The 17,061-nt window shown below is 37.7% G+C and overlaps 2 protein-coding genes and 1 long non-coding RNA gene across 3 annotated transcripts; all 3 read left to right on the top strand.

Annotated features, from left to right (window-relative positions):
- The first annotated feature begins 3,590 nt into the window (after positions 1 to 3,590).
- LOC126793308 (UDP-glucose 4-epimerase GEPI48-like) lies at positions 3,591 to 7,094 on the top strand. Its single transcript, XM_050519779.1, has 9 exons — positions 3,591 to 4,008; positions 4,475 to 4,524; positions 4,626 to 4,761; positions 4,853 to 4,954; positions 5,065 to 5,292; positions 5,580 to 5,658; positions 5,817 to 5,899; positions 6,297 to 6,388; positions 6,579 to 7,094. The coding sequence occupies exons 1-9, from the start codon at positions 3,823 to 3,825 to the stop codon at positions 6,670 to 6,672; spliced, it is 1,050 nt and encodes a 349-aa protein (XP_050375736.1). The 5' UTR covers positions 3,591 to 3,822; the 3' UTR covers positions 6,673 to 7,094.
- Positions 7,095 to 9,308: 2,214 nt separating this feature from the next.
- On the top strand, positions 9,309 to 10,112 carry LOC126796088 (uncharacterized). The gene is made up of 3 exons (XR_007672290.1): positions 9,309 to 9,419; positions 9,524 to 9,728; positions 9,979 to 10,112. It is a non-coding gene; the product is annotated as an uncharacterized LOC126796088 (long non-coding RNA).
- Positions 10,113 to 11,908: 1,796 nt separating this feature from the next.
- On the top strand, positions 11,909 to 16,924 carry LOC126796080 (dynamin-related protein 5A). Its single transcript, XM_050522843.1, has 16 exons — positions 11,909 to 12,227; positions 12,557 to 12,620; positions 12,765 to 12,872; positions 13,016 to 13,117; positions 13,502 to 13,552; positions 13,768 to 13,829; positions 13,942 to 14,032; positions 14,226 to 14,290; positions 14,562 to 14,756; positions 14,882 to 15,001; positions 15,202 to 15,272; positions 15,385 to 15,610; positions 15,716 to 15,766; positions 16,011 to 16,239; positions 16,324 to 16,463; positions 16,551 to 16,924. The coding sequence occupies exons 1-16, from the start codon at positions 12,099 to 12,101 to the stop codon at positions 16,677 to 16,679; spliced, it is 1,833 nt and encodes a 610-aa protein (XP_050378800.1). The 5' UTR covers positions 11,909 to 12,098; the 3' UTR covers positions 16,680 to 16,924.
- Positions 16,925 to 17,061: the final 137 nt, after the last annotated feature.

The following is a 17,061-nucleotide window of genomic DNA, read 5'->3' as shown; positions in this document are numbered from 1 at the left end:
GATCAAGGTCACAAAGTTTAGGGGTAGGTGATTTTCGAGGAGGGGCATATTGGAATGATCTTAGAATATTTAGGGTAGGTCACATACCTTTGAATCTTGTTGCATGTAAATGCCACTAACTAAATGGCATTGCTTTGTCATTTGCTTATTGGATAACTAATGAAAGTAATATAGTTTCGGGTCGGAGTACCTGAAAAGATGGGCGGCTAGGGATTTAAGAAAATGGATCATTTTTTTGTTGAACAATTCGAAAATCCATCTCTGTTTGATGCGTCTTAAGAAACTTCATAGTTCGGGTAGTTCTAGTTATTGAGAATCGGAAAGAATGTATAACCAAATCTCGTGGATTTACCTAGGTTAGATTACAAAACAATAACTTATTTTTGACCAGGTGAGGGAACGATGTTGGAGATTCTTGGATGATATCGATCTAGTCACTTTTGAGGGTTTTCGCCAACTTAAATAGAATTTGGATTCTATGTAAAAGTCGCATGTTGATTAAACGATAATGTAATACATAAACGATGATGGAACACACATCATAAGGCACCTAAATTGAAATTTTTTTACTCGTCCTTATTCTCTCCACAAAAACCGGAGGTCTCTAGGGTTTTCAGTCTCGAAGTTTTGTGCTCGTTTGGTGGCGTCTCTTAGGACTGCGTCGTCGGACGAGAGATTGGAGGGTGGTCAGTTGGTGGTCATGCCCTAATTGGATTGTGGTGGTGGATTGCGAGGGGGAGTATTATTTACAAACAACTTAGAAGCCGTGGCGGGTTCGTGTTCGTAGTTTCGTTGTTCCGACCATGGTCTGGTCTTGCCAAGTTTGATAGCTCTACCTTGTCAATGTGGTAGGAGTTTCTTGGATCGGCGGAGCGAGGTGATGAGGAGAGTGCAGTGGCGTGGGTTTCTAGGTTGTTTTAGATCTGGGTTACTCAGGCCACGACTCTCGAGGCAGATCTTGGATGGTGGTGCCTTCGTCGTAATCGACATGGTATGGGCTGCGCCTTGGACGATTGGCTGATGGTAGCAGGGTGGTGAGACGATGCTCGGATCTGCTAATGTTTTTTTTTTTCGGGTCGGGTTGTGAGTGACTCCATATCATGGTCCAATGGATGGTTGGCCTGGGTTCTATTATTAGGACTGAGTTTGGGTTTTGTAGGTTTTTTTGGTTTTTAGTTTGTCCCTCTTTTTGCAAGGGTTTTTTTCTTTCTTTTTTCAGTCCCTCATCCTGGTGTGAGGGTTTAAGGTTTGGTTGTAGGTAAAGTCATTGAGTGTTCTATAGTATGGTGCATGTTATCTCCAAGGATTATTTTTATGTCGGTTCATTCTGGGTATCAATGTAATAGAGAGTTTGTCTTTGTAAAGACGTCGAATGTTTTGGTATGTGATACTATTGAAGCAATTCTCTTTTTGAGATTGACGGCGAGTATGTATCGATTACTTCTTGAATTGGTTTTTTGGTTTGAGATTGGGTATTCTTGGCTCATATCTATTATTTTTTGCGATAGTCTTGTAAGTAGCAATCTTAGTAGTTCCACCACCGAATGTTCCTCTTGGTTGTAATCTTATTTTATTGTAATATATATAATTTCTCTTTCTCAAAAAAAAAAAAACCGTGATGGAGCACTTATGCGTACAAGTTACCCAATCACTTACAAGTTACTCAATTTGAAACATAGATATCAAGGGGTCAATACACGAAATCAAGAATTTATGTAAAGGTTGTATGTTATCATAGCGGTTAATTCACATGACAAGTTCAAAACTCCCTCATATATTTTTTGTATGTGTTATTTCTTATTGTATTTTTAATTGGATCCACTCTAAACATGTCGTGATACCAATTCGCAAAACATTACACATAAAGCATCCTTTAGAAAAATCGACATGTAGATGTTATTCAAGAACAATGCGCACTTTGATGTACTATCTAATTTGGTCACTCTCTCAAACGCTCTTCGCTTCACTAATATAGGAATTCGATTTGTATATCCTCCCAACTTTTTTAATTCCATCATTTTAGCATTTGATAACTTAGCTTTCAGCCTTATCTGCTATCAATGAAATACGAAAGTATATTCCATGATCCTATCCTTTTGGTATAACTATAAGTTGGTGACCAAACTCACTAGTACGTGTAACATCATCTTTGTTAAGGATTATATTCCAATAACGCCCCAACACCAAAACATCAAATTTTCTTTCCTTTTCACCTCTCAACACGTACCGTCGCCCTTAATTCCGTCGGTACTTTTCTTCGTCCTATACGTGAGCAAAGTACACGTTACCTTAAATAATCACACATCGCGTCCATTTTTAAATTAGGCCGGTGCTTTCTTACTTCTTCTTCATACGACCCAGAATATTAGAACTTTTAGGGTTTTGAATTCTATTTCTTCCTGAAGATTCACGAAAAGTGCATGTAAAAAGTGACGTGATTTGTACCTACACTTAAAAGAAAAAAAGGTGACAAACTAGTTCCTTGTCATTACAGCTTCACAGCCTAACACGTTTGACGTGCCCAAAATTCACGAGCTTTCTACGTGCACCGTTTTTGGCTTCCTTTATTGAATGACAAGCTACTACTCCAAGTCCATTGGTGAATCCAAGCTTTTTATGATTGGGATTTGAGATTCTAGCTTTTCATAATCTAGACTGTAATGGAGAATATGATCCTCATCAGTCATCACATCAAGAAAAAAAAAGGGGAATATGATCATGATGGGAACTTGTTCCGTTTTGGGGTCAAGATCTTTCCAAATCAAGACCTCATATTCGTTTTGGAAATATTGGTTTGTCATAAAAGAATATGACAAGATTATGGAACTGAAAACCTTATTAGAATTCATTTCCATATTGATGGTGAACAATGTATCCTCCGATGAGGAATTCACATTTCGATATTGATGACTTCAAAAGCGCATATTGCTTTATATGTTTACATTTTGTTTCAAACCTCAAATTCACATAATATACTTGGAACAAAGAATAACAACATAAAAGGATTTATATATGGTTCGATTTCTTTCCGATAGAACATATAAAGCAATATTGTTTCACCATTTCATAGCATTTCACCCATGTAAACACAAAGCATGTATCTCACATTGAAATGTAAACAAAATCCATCATAATGAGGCTACACATAAATAAACATTAATTAAATTGGAAGCTGATCGACACAAAATATGATTCATTAATAGGGTATTGAAGAAAGGTCAAAATCTTGTCAATTTCTTCGCCCAGTCTCGCCCCATGTAGATATTCCCCCATAAATGCCACCCTGTATTAATACAAAAGATATGGACCTTACTATACAATAAAAAGAGAGAGATAAAAGTAAATAATAATAACACCCCCAAACTAAGGTAAAAAACCCCAAAACGGATCAAAAACAATTAACCCCTCCCGTTGTTTACCCCACCACTGTCGTCATCAAGAATCTTGGAAAACAATTGTTTGTGCCCTAAAATCCCAGGCCAGCAAACTTGGTTTCTTGCGCTGGTGGGCATGTGAGTCTTCACCCCAGATCGCACCACGTGGCAGATTTGGTCCACCACAACGCGGGTGGTTACTGCCTTCTTCTTGTTCTCTGGTTTCAATTCTCGGTTAACTGTCTCGCCTTTCCTTACTGAGACGTGACTTTACTTATTGGGGATTAAATTTATTCAACAAAAAATTTAAAGTCTGGCGTTGTCTACTGGAAGAGCATCGATTCCTATATATTGGGCTTCCTGTCATGCGCTCTCTAAACCTCCAAGCCTCCTCCTCTTCACACTTTCTTATTACCACAACCATTTTATCATTCCCGAATCGGCGTTGATGGCCAAGAAGACCATTCTTGTCACCGGCGGTGCCGGCTACATCGGCAGCCACACCGTCCTCCAGCTTCTACTCGGCGGCTTCAGCACCGTCGTCGTTGACAACCTCGACAATTCCTCTGAGGTTGCCATTAACCGTGTCAGGGAACTCGCTGGCGATTCTGGCAAGAACCTCAGCTTTCACAAGGTCTGTTTTTTTTTTTTTTGGAATTGTGGGTTTTTATTCTTGCTTATGATTAATTCTGGGTTTCGATTCTTGACTGACACTGGTGATGGGTTGTGCCCTCTTGTTTGTACATAACTGTCATCAAAAGTGGTTGTTTATTTAGTTTTATTTTCTTGATTTTTGTTTAAAGAACTGTATTTTGCTTCCTGGGTTCTATAAGTTGGCATATAAGACATGGTTTGTTGCAGAGTTGAGGTATCTTATTATATAAGAAAATGGAAGCTTGGAACTTTTTTGAGGTGTATAGAAACTTGTCCATGTGCAACTTATTTGGACTTCTTGTTCTTGAGATTTTTCTATTTGGGGAATTTATATAAGAAAGTCTAATGCAGAGTTTTATGGAGTTGTTCTAAAAGTTTTGAACTTTGATGTTAATTAGACCTGTTTATGGCTGTGGTTAACTTGTAATGCCATGTTTGGTGTGCAGATTGATCTCAGGGACAAGCCTGCACTGGAAAAACTCTTCACTTCAACAAAGTCAGTATCTTTAACTATAAAGCTTGGTACCGAAACTCAAATTTATAGTTGTTTGAGCGTTTGTGTTTATATAACCCAAACTGTTAATTTTGAAACTGCAGATTTGATGCTGTTATACATTTTGCTGGACTGAAAGCAGTTGGTGAAAGTGTTCAGAAACCATTGCTCTACTATAACAACAATATTGTGGGCACAATTACTTTGTTGGAAGTCATGGCAGCCCATGGTTGCAAAAAGGTTCTATTTTTGGTCAAGGCATTTTGTTTTCTCAGTTTGGATAAATTTTTCATCAAAATTGTTTTGGCTGATTGTGTTTGTATAATTTCAGATTGTATTCTCATCGTCAGCCACTGTTTATGGTTGGCCGAAGGTGGTTCCATGTACCGAGGAGTTCCCTCTTGTTGCAGCAAATCCTTATGGACGAACTAAGGTACATAGTTGTCATACTTGGGTTGTTCACTTCATTTTATTGATCATTCTTGAGATACTATGCATATGCAGCTTCTTGGTTATTCATTTGCTTTGTTGTTTATCTTTCAGCTCTACATTGAAGAAATATGTCGTGATATATACCGCTCAGACTCTGAGTGGAAAATCATATTGCTGAGATACTTCAATCCAGTTGGTGCACACCACAGTGGTTATATTGGTGAGGATCCTCATGGGATCCCAAACAATCTCATGCCATTTGTGCAGCAAGTTGCTGTTGGAAGGCGTCCAGCACTGACGGTGTTTGGAAACGACTATAATACCAAAGATGGTACTGGGGTATGTGCTCATTTCCCTATTTCTTTAATACAGATTTTAGTTTTTTTAAAAGACCTTTGAATAATACTTTTCTATGTCGTTTTGAATTATTAACTTGTTAATTGTTCTGGGTTGATTACTTTACTCTTATATTAGTTTGTTGGTATCCTTTGTGTTTGAAACTAGAAAGAGAGACAGTAGAACAAAGCATATGCATTAATCAGAAATCCTGTGACTAGCCGTGCTTCATTTGTTTTGTTTTTTACCTATTTCTGGAGGCTCAATTTGATCATGTTTGTTATATTCAGGTGCGTGATTATGTTCATGTTGATGATTTAGCACATGGGCACATCGCTGCATTGAACAAGTTAGAAGCAGCTAGTATAGGTATGGAGACAAACCTGTTTCAAACAGTTTCCCTATATGCCTCACCCTAAAGCTGTTCACAAGATTCTTGCAAGTTTATGTTATGTTCAGACATGGCTCATCATAGAATTCAATATATATATATATATATATATATATATATATATATATATTTACAGGTTGCGAGGTGTACAATTTAGGAACTGGAAAAGGAACATCAGTCTTGGAGATGGTGGCGGCATTCGAAAAGGCATCTGGAAAGGTTAGTTTTACTTGTCCAAAATTTCAGTGTTACCTGTTTTGATCCATGTGAGACTTGGGACCTCAATCAGACTTTGGCGGTTCATTTGACCATATGAATATTGTCCGAGCCCAAGTGCGCTTCTACATTCTGGATCCAGTCTGATTATGGAACTGTTGTGCAAACTTAGACCTTAGACAAGTCGTATCTGCATATTCCCCATATTTAAGTTAAAATTGATTGTGCCTGTTGAGACTCAAATCCCAAATGGTATGCTGAAAATGAGTTTTCTTATGGTCTAGATTATGTCCTTTCCTCATGCCCTTAGTCCAATATACCAGTTCTGGCCCACAATGCCCAGTTTTTGTTTAACCATGTCTCTTTCTTGTTAACCTTATGCATTCTTTTATTGTTTCAGAAAATTCCTCTTATTGTTGCTGGCCGGCGACCTGGTGATGCTGAAGTTGTCTATGCATCAACAGATAAGGCAGAGAAGGAACTGAACTGGAAGTAAGTAAATTTGCTACTTTTATGCATTTTGTTCACCAATGATAATATCGATAACTATACGTCTTAAGACCTAACTTGTTCATTTAAATTATCAAATATTATGCACCATTCTGGTTGCCATGCTCAACCCACCCTTCTACCTGATGTAATGAATTAGATTTTATATCTTACACGCTGAATCTCTTTGCAGGGCTAAATATAACATTGATGACATGTGCCGGGATCAGTGGAATTGGGCTAGCAAGAACCCCTATGGCTATGCATCTCATGACAATAGTGACTGAAAGCTAAAAGCTAATGCATATGCTTTACTACTTAGTTTAGTGGTTACCATCAGTGGAACTAGGCTAGGCAAATCCATGTTTATGGATCTCCAGACTAGCTACAATTAAAAGCTGATAGTTTCATATACTTTATATTTTAGTTTAGCGTCATCTCTCACCCTGTGTAAATCTGATGTGGCCTTCCAGAGATTAGGTTTCCGTTTGTCGACAGTACTTTTAAGGCAATAGTCTTGTGGTGTTATGTTCTGGATTACTTGGCCAAGTAATGTTATGTTCTTACCGTCCTTCACTTTGATCACAGCTTTAGTAGGAAAATTGTAACCTATGGATAAAGATCATGAGGTCAGATTGCTGCATACTAATCTATCTTTGCTATACAAATATTTGACTTGTTCTCAATAAACTTGTCCGCAACAGTTTAATTTGTGATTTATGGTGTGCTTACTGCTCTTTTAACTTCTGAGAGAAAGCCGCTCTTAAATCCTGTTCTTTGTTCATCTCCTTGATCTTTACTAGATTGATAGTGTTACTTCTTCAGAGCTCAAAACCTTCGTCATCCCATTTCCTGTAGTGCTGGGCAAGACTAAGTGAACCACTGCTCTTACTCAAATGTTGACCCTCTCCAATACTTGATCTTCTCGTTTTCTGACAAGGGAGGTACATCTTCTCCCATTTTTATCTTATCGACTTAGCAATCTTGTATTCGTTGGTACAATTGTACAAGCAAATCTACAAAGAGTCAAAGACCTCCATCACATGCTAAAATACCCGGTAATAGCTCTCCTGAACAAGAATAATCACAATCTCATAAATTATTAGGTATCTGAAGTTCAGATGTCTGTGAGTCCATGGGTGTGACAAGAGTCGCAACTACGATTTGTATTTTCCATTGGAGATTGGAATCATTGGATAAAAGAAAACTTCAGTTATTTGCTTTCTCTCCCATTTTCCTTTGTGAATGAACCATGCATATGCCAAAAGAAGATAGAAGCCACAAAGTTGTGATACCCATTATGTAACACCTCACATCAATATCATGCACAGGCTGAAAGAGTTAAGTAAGAAGCATAATGGTCGGAGGGAAGGCGAATTTGAACTTTGGGATCTGAAGTAAGGATCTGTTGTTAGTGTTGTAGGACATAAAGGCAGGCAACTTAATCAAAGGTCCAAAACCTTGAAAAATTAGGAAAACTATTCGGACACCACATACAATTAGGAAAAGTGTACATACACCCACATCCATATAGATTCAAACTTAAAAAAGAAGAAGAATCAGACGCCTCTATATTTTCATAAATCGATGATTTAATTACCACATTACAACAATGGGATCGTGATTATTAGGTATTGTTCTTGCTTCTAAATCCTTATTTAGATATCGCATCATACCTTAGTCCAATAGCAGAGGCGTATTGTGACAGAGGCCTCATCTTTAAGCTTGTGGATCAAGTGGACCGATGGAGGCTCGCAAGCCCAGCCCGGTCCGCATAAAAGCCTGTTATAAGCCCGACCCGATGGGTAGAGGGCCGGGCTTGGTTTATGGGTGAGAAACTCGGCACGGCCCGTAAAAGCTAGCAAATATATGATATATAGTTATATACAAATAATATCATTATATGTTATGTTAATATGCTGAATAACAAATATTTATATATATAACTAATACATTTATAATAAATATGACTACATATATCTCTATTAATCAAATAAATTTCCCGTAATTTAAAAAGTAAAAAAAAAGGCAAGAATGGAAATTTCAAAGTAGTGACAAATGTATTTTGAAAATACAATATTATTTATTTGAATTTTTGATGAATTTTAAAATACAAAATTATTTTGACTAATCTTAAATTATGAAGTTGAACGTACGTTTCATTTTCCAAGCATTCAGTGGGTGTTACAAGCTAATAAATTACTCATATTTATGTATATTTATCATGTTCATAATATATATGGGGGTTATAATAGTTATAAATTATTTATTTGTTTGTAACACTATGATGTTATTATTATATTTATGAGTTACAATCTTCCACTCCTGAATAGCTTGACATCTCTTTCATTTCAATACACATGTCACTTCTCTAATTACACGCACAACATTAATTGGAAAGTTGTTAAAATATTTTGTTCAAACATCAATGTAGTAATTGGGAATGACTGAAGTTTGAACTGATGTTGGCTTATATACGGTGCCCTTATGGGCTCATTACCTATAGTTTGTATCTTGCGGTTTTTATTTCAATGAACTCATTTAGGCGTGGGGATGAGCCTCCCGAATTTACTAGATTCCAAACCAAAAAAAAATTAGTATGATCATAAATATATTTATAAACGAAGCCCGGCCTATTCGGATTCACGATGGACTATTCAGCCCAGCCTATAAAAGCCCATAAGACCCCTTTTTATACGGATGGGCTTGAATTATAGACTTTTTATAAAATCCCAGCCCCCGTAATTAAAAAAAAACATAATAAAGCCCGATCCGGCCCGCTCCAAGTCCGCCATGAATGAGCTTGGCCCGGCTCGTTGACGAGGCCAATGTGACTATTGTCTGCCTCTTTTCTTTTAGGCATTGGGAGAGATTACAAAACCATTGATCCCTCCTAATTTGATTGTCTGGCGAGGCCATTGGAAGAATGCGCTGGAGCGTGGGAAAGTGATGCACTTAGTTCAGGTGTTTGAGAAGCTGCTCAAGATTCCGAAGCTCTGGCCCCCGATGGTGCCATGTTTGTTCCAGGCACGAGGTTTGTCAAAGCCAAGGACATGTAATTTATTAGCTACTCGTAAGAAAGAAGAAAGTGATCTATTTGTTGAATCTTTCTCTTTCGTTGTCTCTATATATATGTAGGAAGATGGAGAAGCTGGATTTTTAAACCTCGGTGATGGCCGGCAACTTTGCTCATATTGTTCTTCAATAGCGGTCATGACACGAGAGGAACACAAGTTTATTATCCAAAATGTGTTTGAATTCTTTAGAAGCCTCAAACTTCAAGTGAATGAAAACATTCTCATTCTTTTCGTCGACAACTATCAGATGGACAAATTGAGAAAGGGTAAGGTGATTGAACTCGATCTGGAATTTGCCTTCCCTTGTGTGCATGCATGATCCATCACTACATATAGTTTAATTGCAGTTACAGCTAGCAACATTACTGCAAAAAAGAAAAAGAAAAAGCTCATTAACTCAATAATTACTGTCAATTGATGATCTAAATTGTTTGAAAAGAATCATAGCTTGTGTTTCTAGAATGAATAAGGATACATGTCAATCTATCATTTGGTTTTGTCATTGTAAAGGGGCAGGTGGTTGCTACTTATGTAGTCTATCAACTTGGAATCCAGAAATATCAACTTACAGTTTACCAGCTAACTTGTGGTATATTCTAACCAGATGGATTCCATACAGGCTTTCTTATTGCCTAATTCAAACAGTAAGTTTTTTGTTACTTACTTAAATTCTCGTGTCTAATTATCTTATATTTGATCTAATAGAGGTTGGAATCTAAAATTCTGATACAGTTTGCACTTTGCATCGTTCAGTCTATAAATATATACTGTAGTCACAACTGCAATCTCCTGAATTTAACAGATGAATGGTGTCGATACAACTAGTTATAAATATTACGCCAAGTTATATCTGTGGAGTACGTAAAATGATATCACCACGTCTGCTTGTTTTGCTCGTCAACAGAAAGAAAGGTTCCCGAAATGCGAGGGATATTTCAACAACGCTGTCAAGCTCTTGTTAGGAGAAGCAGTCGTAGTTTTGAATGGAGCACCAGAGTATGTATAAAATGGAATGATCTCATATACTAATGTGGTTTACTAGCTTCTGTTATCAAGCATCAGATAACTTGTGTTCTATCATTTCTGCATGACTAATTTCAATGTACTTGTCGCCTGTATTTGCATTATTGCATACAGTGTGTTATTTAGGAGTGTTGGCACATGATATGATGCATGCATGGTTGTTCCATCAAGGTTCGATGTCTTCTGTCTTGATTTGAAAATGAATTAAGGTCTGGAGTTAGTTTGCACTGATGTTATATGGATGTGCTACTGATGGTTCATAAAAATGTTTAATTTCTGTATAGCTAAGCCATGGAATTGGGATTTTAAGCGTTCATGAAGGGATTTGCCAAGTAATGTTTTACAAATGGTTGCAATGGTATTCCTCTATGGATTCTAATTCTTTGCACAAAACTAACGAGCAACTTCAATATTCAAGAAAGTTGAAAGACTTATTGGCACATTGGATTGAATGGAGTGATGACGAAGTTTATGGTCAAGGATTCAGAAATGTTATGCATGCTATTGAAACATCTGGGTCGTTTGAAGAGACGCTGGATCACACCGTCAAAAATGGAACGCTTCCGATAGTTCCATCGGTAGCGATAAGGAAGAAGACCACTGCCACCACTAAGTTAACGAGGAAGAAGACCACTTCCGCCCCAATGACTCAGTTGTTATGGAAGGCGACAAGTGGCGCAACTAAATCAATATGCAGAGCCGCTGCTGCAACTTTTTATTGAAGGTCACTGCTACCTTTGAAACACCGCGATTTGTAGCAATGGCAGGCCAGCGCCACCAGCAACATGTTCAGGGTACACATGCGCTTATGTCCTCACCTCGTATAGATATCCGTATAATATTCGAACACGAGTGAGAAATTAACCTATGACTCTAGAGATCAGTTTCTTCTAATTTCCTATTAAACTACCAAGAATCTGCAGCTCCCGGTTCTAGTCCAAAGTTAAGTTTAGCTGCAATATTCATTCACTTTGTGCTTGTTATCACTTATCATATGGTAAAGTGTTGTAATGTGGTCATTTTCTGCCGTTGGGTTGTTTCGAAGTGCTACTTGGAACTTGGAAAGATGGAGAGCTTTTCTTGATCAAGTTTGAATTCAAATTGAAAGAGGTAGCTGTTATGCAATAAATCCAAAAGCAAATGCATGGGTTCTGTATATGAGGCTCATGTTTTACATTAGATTCTAAGTGACAAGAGAAACAAAGAAGACCATTGTAAAGCCAGATTTACAAATCAAGTGCTCAAATTATAAGTAGAAGATGCAGAAATTCATTGGTGCAAGACTTGAAATTTTTGGAAAAAAAAAAACCATGTTTTACCTTTTCTTGTTTAATAGTAAGAAAATTTCTTTTAACCCAACGCGGCCTTAAATAGTGGGAAGTGGACACGGCAACGTAGATCTAGCGACGCAGAGTCCAACGACTTGTTTGGCTTAGTCGTTGCTTTCACAACTCCAACCCAATTTCACCTTCTCTCCTTTTTAGGCTTTTCAAATTCTCACTCTCTCTCTCTATTTCTCTCTGCCGGCACCGTCGCAGATCTACCTTCTCCGGTTCCCCCATCTCCCCTCAGATCCACCGCGATCTGATTCCTTCCACCTTGAGCCTTGAGATATGGAGAATCTGATCTCGCTCGTCAACAAAATACAAAGAGCTTGCACTGCTCTCGGCGACCACGGCGAAGCCAGCGCATTACCGACTCTCTGGGACGCTCTCCCCTCCATCGCCGTCGTCGGTGGCCAGGTCTGCTTCCGATTCGTACTATTGAATCAAGCTATTTCAACTCTGCTTTAGCTCAGCTTCATAACCTAGCTTTTGGTAGATGCTGTGTCAATGCTTGGCTCGATTTAACTCTTGCTTAGCGATGCGAAGATATAGAGTTTAGTAATTGTGCTTAATCAAATTCTGCGTTTAGGTTGAAGTTGAAGCTTGCTCATGTTAGCTGAAGCATGTGTGTTAATTTGTGTGGTAATTCAAAAGGAGTGTGATAAATTTGACAAGAAAATTAAAGAGTGAAATTTTTGTGATGTTAATGGAAATTGTTTCCTAATGTTTTCGATTTTGTGGTGCAGAGTTCAGGGAAGTCTTCAGTTTTGGAGAGCATTGTCGGGAAGGACTTCTTACCGCGTGGTTCTGGTAAGATTCTCTTGGTTGTCTGTGAGGGCTTGGTTTTGTTGATAGGGTGGTCGTGTTTGTTTAGTCATTTGGATGTCAAATGCCGGTCTTTGGCTGTTCTTGTCACTCATTATGGCGGAAGTTAACTTGGGAAAACCACTGCAGGAATTGTTACTCGGCGTCCTCTTGTGTTGCAGCTTCATAAGATTGACGAAGGAAGCAGAGAATATGCAGAGTTTCTCCACCTTCCGAAGAAAAGATTCACTGATTTTGGTAATTTCTTGATTTGTTTCTATGTTATGTTGCAATATTATTCTTTATTTGTATTCATGTCGGTAGCTTCATTTATCTTTTCTATTTACTTGTTTATTTTTCTTCGCATGACTAACATGCCAATATTGATCATGTATATACAGCTGCTGTGAGAAAGGAAATTTCAGATGAGACAGATCGTGAAACTGGCCGCAGCAAAATGATCTCCAGTGTTCCAATTCATCTTAGCATATATTCTCCTAATGGTAAGATGATTTTAAAAAAAAAATTTGTTTGCTTGTATTAATTTTGCATCCTGCATTTTGAAATGGAATAAGAACAATAATGTGGAGGTATTCATAAAGACTGCAATCTATTGACATATTAATATGACAAGCTTATTTCAAATGTCATTTACAGTTTTGGAAAAATCAACTCTAGTTTTGCTTATTATCACATTTTGTAAAATCAATATAAGATTAGATGGAAAGCTGTTTTTAAATTTCCGAAGCTAGTATAACTAGAACTTAAGTGTGCACATTTTTGAATGGGTGATCTAGTCACAGATTGCAAGAGTAGTAGCTATTATGTTTACACATTTTCCTCTTCTCTTCTACTGACGTAACAAAATTCTGTTTGATTCCTGGCAGTTGTCAACTTGACACTTGTTGATCTTCCTGGGCTTACAAAAGTTGCTGTTGGTAAGCATCGACTCTCATTTTTTGTTTACCTGCATTTCTTTGTTGCACCTGCCTGTGGAAAAGTGTGATAAATTCCGAGGGCTGCGGATGGTAGTAGAATATAAATTCATATCCAGTTTCGACACATTCCTGTGGATCTTTGTACATATTAAATTTTACTGATTTCTATAATTGTATATGTAATATGACTCTTAACGATCTCTTGGTAAATGTAGAGGGTCAGCCAGATAGTATTGTGCAGGACATTGAAAATATGGTTCGCTCTTACATTGAGAAGGTAAAGTCCTTTGAAATTTTGATCTGCCTTTTCCTTTCATTTAGTAAAGCTCTTTTTTCTTCTGAAGATGTTACAGGGATAAATCATTTTATCTGTTCAACATTTTATGCAGCCTAATAGTATAATTTTAGCAATTTCACCTGCCAATCAAGATCTTGCTACATCTGATGCCATCAAAATATCTCGTGAGGTGGATCCAACAGGTCAGTCTGATTCACATCCCATTTCTTATGTGTTGCTTTCCAAATAGGATATATCTGGTACTTCTAAAATCTAAAATATTATCAAGTCAATATACTGAAATGTGAATATTGTAACTGACATAAGCTTGTCATCTGTATGTTGCATGAGAACACAGTTCTGGATGTTGTTTAGTCTAACATTATTCTTGCACAGGGGAGAGGACACTCGGAGTCTTGACAAAAATTGATCTCATGGACAAGGGTACTGATGCAGTTGAAGTAAGTTGGCCTATAATTTTTTTATTATTGTTTGATAGTAGATGGTTTGGTGACCCTCCATTAAGCTTATTGTTTGCATACAATTTCGTTTCACCTTCATGTTGTTAAAAAAATAGCGGGAGATGGTTTAAGCAGTCATTTCTGTGCAGTGTATGTCAGACTTTGGTGGTTATACTTGCATGTCTTACAATTTGCATGGGTTAAGGAATCCAGATTCATGATACTGCATAAATCTTACACCAAACATTCTATTTTTTTTCTTTTTTGGTAGATATTGGAAGGGAAGTCTTATCGCCTAAAATTTCCTTGGGTTGGAGTTGTGAATCGTTCTCAACAAGATATCAACAAGAATGTTGACATGATTGCTGCTCGGCGTAGAGAACGTGAGTATTTCTCAGGTACCCCAGAATACAAGCACCTTGCACACAGAATGGGTTCTGAGCATCTAGCGAAAATGCTTTCTAAGGTAGACAACTGCGACTCTTTTTTTTAGTTATTTAATAGTAGATCATTTTTACTTTTAACGGTTTGGATTATTTTTATTTTTTATTTTTTATCAGTTTCACTAATCAATGATGGTTGATGTCCCAGCATTTGGAAACTGTAATTAAGACAAAAATCCCAGGCATCCAGTCCCTGATTAACAAGACAATTCATGAACTTGAAACAGAATTGAGTCGTCTCGGCAAGCCGATTGCTACTGATGCTGGAGTAAGTTTTTCCTGTTTTTGCATTACCATACGCAACTATGTTACTCGTATCCTCTTAATGTAAAATTCATCAATTATGATGTTATTGATTGATAGTTATTTAGTCTCACCTTGTTTGGAGGGGAATCTTGAAATTCAGGTTGGTTTTTTTATATATATACAAGTTTCAATACTAATTGATTGCTTTCTAATTAATTGCAGGGGAAACTGTATGCAATCATGGAAATTTGTCGTCTATTCGATGGAACATATAAAGAACATCTTGATGGCGTGTATGTATCAACAGCAGACAATTCCTAATTATGGGCAGTGCCTCTGTTCAGTTCGCTGTTCTTTTCCTCTGGTAATTCATTGTAAACTTATTTATATGTTCTTTTGCTACAGGCGTCCTGGAGGTGATAAGATCTACAATGTTTTTGATAACCAACTTCCTGCTGCTCTGAAAAGACTGCAATTTGATAAGCAACTTGCAATGGAAAATATAAGAAAGCTTATTACTGAAGCCGATGGGTATCAACCTCATTTAATAGCTCCAGAACAAGGATACCGTCGTCTCATTGAATCCACTATCATTAGTATAAGAGGGCCTGCTGAAGCTGCAGTTGATGCGGTGAGAAACTAGCTCACTTTTTCTTAACTCGAATCGCAAATGTTACTCATTTATGCTTGTAGCCTTGTACTGAGATGATGGGTTATCAAATTTGCTGGATTCCAGGTTCATGGCCTTTTAAAGGATCTTGTTCACAAAGCTGTTAATGAGACTCCGGTACGTTCATATCCAAGTTTAATCTTTTTGTTTCTTTCATTTGTGTAGTCTCAGCATTTATATTAATATTCTTTATATGTCTTATTGCTTTTCATTGTATGCTTGTTCATATTCCTGTCTTCATTACCTCTCAGCTCTGGGACAATTGTTGCTCTTTTCTCTGTTTTATGTTTCTGGCCCAAGAGCCATAGCCGAATATTCCTTAGTTTCCGATCATTCTTATGTTTTGCTGGCTGACTTACAGGAACTAAGGCAGTATCCTGGTCTTAGAGCAGAGGTAACAAATGCAGCTTGCGAGTCACTTGAGAGAATGAGAGAAGAAAGCAAGAAAGCAACGCTACAGCTAGTTGATATGGAGTGTAGTTACCTGACAGTTGATTTTTTCCGAAAACTTCCTCAAGATGTTGACAAGGGTGGCAATCCGTCACATTCTCTGTTTGATAGATACAATGATTCTTACCTCAGGCGAATTGGTAAGGATCCTAAACTTCGGTTTATAAGAATCCATTTGATCATGCATACTTATTCATTCACTTTACCTTTTTGCTTAAAATCAGGGTCAAACGTCCTGGCTTACGTCAATATGGTCTGTGCAAGTTTACGCAACTCCATTCCCAAATCTGTTGTATATTGCCAAGTCAGAGAGGCTAAACGAAGCTTACTGGACCGTTTCTTCACTGATTTGGGTAAACTAGAGGTGAGTACAGATTCTTTACCCATCTTTGCCATTGCGCTTATGATGATTGTTGACTGTTGACTGTGTCCTCTAATTATCTTTGAGCAGGCAAAGCAGTTGTCATCTTTACTGAATGAGGATCCGGCTGTTATGGAGAGGCGTTCTGCCCTTGCAAAGAGGCTGGAGTTATACAGGAGCGCCCAAGCGGAGATGGATACAGTTGCTTGGTCTAAGTAGATGTGCAATGGGGATGCACTATTTCTTTTCGATGTGGATTTTGTCTAGACGGCCACATGTTCTTTCTTTTAAAGATTTTAGTTCGGATGAGGGGTTGTAGGCGTGTTTTTGTATTTTATGTACCAACAAATTACCGGGGAGCGGAGGTCATCTTTCACTTTCAGTCGTGAAAACTTTTTCACATTTTTACTATTGTAACAGCCACAATATATATAGTATATATGATTTGCTGGATTGATGTTCAACGATTTTCTGCCCTTTTAGCGTCGTAGGTATCTCTGCCTTATCCAACGGGGCAATACACTGGTTTCGCCCTGCCTTGGGCTCATCAGGGGATCGGTTCCAGACCCTTACTTGTGTGTAGGGCGGCCAACTCGTCTCT

The sequence above is a fragment of the Argentina anserina genome, chromosome 5 (genome assembly GCF_933775445.1).
Source record: "Argentina anserina chromosome 5, drPotAnse1.1, whole genome shotgun sequence".
NCBI lineage: Eukaryota > Viridiplantae > Streptophyta > Magnoliopsida > Rosales > Rosaceae > Argentina > Argentina anserina.
This window is presented reverse-complemented; position numbering and strand designations above follow the sequence as displayed.